This window comes from Geospiza fortis, unplaced genomic scaffold, assembly GCF_000277835.1.
Source record: "Geospiza fortis unplaced genomic scaffold, GeoFor_1.0 scaffold392, whole genome shotgun sequence".
Taxonomy (NCBI): domain Eukaryota; kingdom Metazoa; phylum Chordata; class Aves; order Passeriformes; family Thraupidae; genus Geospiza; species Geospiza fortis.
In genome coordinates this window covers 585,119-587,137 of record NW_005054541.1, presented here as the reverse complement: position 1 = coordinate 587,137, position 2,019 = coordinate 585,119, and the positions used below count along the sequence as shown (strand labels likewise).

At 57.2% G+C, this 2,019-nt stretch overlaps 1 protein-coding gene across 2 annotated transcripts in view; it reads right to left on the bottom strand.

The window, feature by feature from the left end:
- Positions 1 to 103: 103 nt before the first annotated feature.
- TIRAP (TIR domain containing adaptor protein) overlaps positions 104 to 2,019 on the bottom strand; it is a 5,535-nt gene continuing 3,619 nt past the window's right edge. Inside the window, exons 3-6 of one of the 2 annotated variants that reach the window (XM_031063897.1) lie at positions 1,818 to 1,918; positions 1,599 to 1,653; positions 718 to 1,326; positions 104 to 577 (exon numbers count right to left, since the gene is read on the bottom strand). In XM_031063897.1, coding sequence (XP_030919757.1) covers positions 534 to 577; positions 718 to 1,326; positions 1,599 to 1,605 — 660 coding nt within the window. In that variant the 5' untranslated portion in view covers positions 1,606 to 1,653; positions 1,818 to 1,918 and the 3' untranslated portion in view covers positions 104 to 533. The other variant, XM_031063896.1, reaches the window with a different exon arrangement.

Below are 2,019 nucleotides of genomic sequence, written 5' to 3'. Positions count from 1 at the left end.
CTGGGACATGGCGCCCCCTGGCGGTTCGGAGGTCGCGCACCCCCGCGGCTCCTCCTCCCACAAGCACCCGAACCGGGGATTGAGACAAAAATACCGAACACCATCAAAATGTAAAACTTCTGCATTTTCGTAGTCGCAACGATTCCGTGCAGCGTCACTGCCTGCCTCATATCTTGTCCTGCCCACAGGCGCCCAGCAGGCGCCTTGTCAGCTTAGTAAGGGTCCTGGAGCCCTCAGGACAGAGAATGGCAGCACAGTAAAGAGCTCTCATGACCCTGAGAACCACCTGATAGCAGAGCTTAGTGTTTGTGTGATGGATGTCCCTGTCCCCGCTGAGGAGATTTTGGCCATCAGGACGTGGTGGGCTCCAGTCTGCTGTCCCTCATGGATGTGGAGAACTCCCTATCTTGGGTCCCAGGTCAGGTCTGAGCAGCTCAGGTTTGACCTCAAGGTCCAATGGGACATGCCAACATCCAGATCCAACGGCGACAGCTCCATGATGCCCATGGGAATGCATCTGCCTGCTCCCAGCACTACTCCATGCTTTTTGTGGAGCTCTGGCACAGTTCCTGGAGGTCTGCAGGGACAGCAGATGAGCTCCATTAGCAAACAATTATTCTAAACATCAACTTTAAATAAATGTATGGCATCTGGTCCATTCCCATGGTCCTCACCCCAATGGACTGACATTTCACCAGCATCCCAGAGGATACTCACAGCGCATGACAGTGTCTCTGATCTGCCTGAAGCTCTTCTCCTTCAGGGCCATGTAGATGTAGTAGATGTTCCGCAGCTCCCTGGGATAATCCTTGCGATCCACGTCCTTCAGCACTGGGATGGTGCGTCCGTTGGCCATGGGAGCCTCGGCCAAGGCCTGGTGCATCTGGTACCTGCACCAGGGGTCCTGCAGGAAGCCGGGGGTTATGAGCATGACCCAGCAGTGGCTGTTCTGCACGGCGTCACACAGCTCTGTCACCACCGCGCCCCCCGCCACCGCGTCCCGCAGCTGCAGGAAGCACCGGAAGCTCTCGGGCTGCCCCTCCAGGTAGGACACCAGCTCCGACACCAGCTCCACGTCCCCCTCGCTGTGGCAGATGCAGACGTCGTAGCTCTTGTCCCACCGGGGACTGTCCGAGGCGCTGATGTCCACTGCTGACACGGGCGACAGGGAGATGGAGCTGGTGGCCAGGCTCGTGCCAGGAGAGGAGCTGGAGCTCTTGGCAGAGGATGAGGAGGAGGAGGAAGGTGAGGGTGAAGCAGAGTGGCTGGACTTGAGGTTTTCCACTGAGCTGGACTTGGGTTTGTGCAGAAGCCTCCTAAACCAACCTGCAGAGCGAGGTCACAGTCAGTTTTGGGGGCTCAGCACCCCCTGGACTTCCCAAGCACAGCATCATTCAATCTGTAGGATGCCCCCAGATGGAAAGGGGTGGGTAAGATCTCACCTTGACCCCAAAACCATCCTGGTCCCTGAAACTGAGCTGCCACCAACACCTGAATGCGTTGGCATCGTGAGGAGCAGCCCATGGGCACCCTGGTGTTCTGCTGGGGAAGGGATGCTGTGAGGGAGGGGACAGAGCCAGCTTTGTTCCCAGACTCACCAGCCATAGTGGGCAGCACGCTGCTCAGCCACTGACTGCCAGCAGGACACCTCTCCTGAGAGCAGAAAAGAGGAATAAAAAACTGAGAGCAAGAACTAATTCATGGCAGGTCTTAGCCTGGTCTGTTCCAGGCATCTGCACCTCTGGGGTGCTCTTACAGCCCCAAAATCACCCCCAGCACATCTGCCTCCCCAGAATGTGCTGGGAAGGAACATTTACCTGTTACTGGCTCTCTCCACTGGAGATACACACCTGCAGCAAGCGAGGCTAAGAGAGAATGGGGAGGAGAAACCCTCATTCCCATCAGTGGGAACAGGATCCTGTGGAGAGGAGAAGGGGAAATCAGCTGGGATCACCAGGGATGGACTGGCTGCTGGCAAACCAAAGGAAGTGTGGGTGATGCCCCGCGCTGTGCATCCTT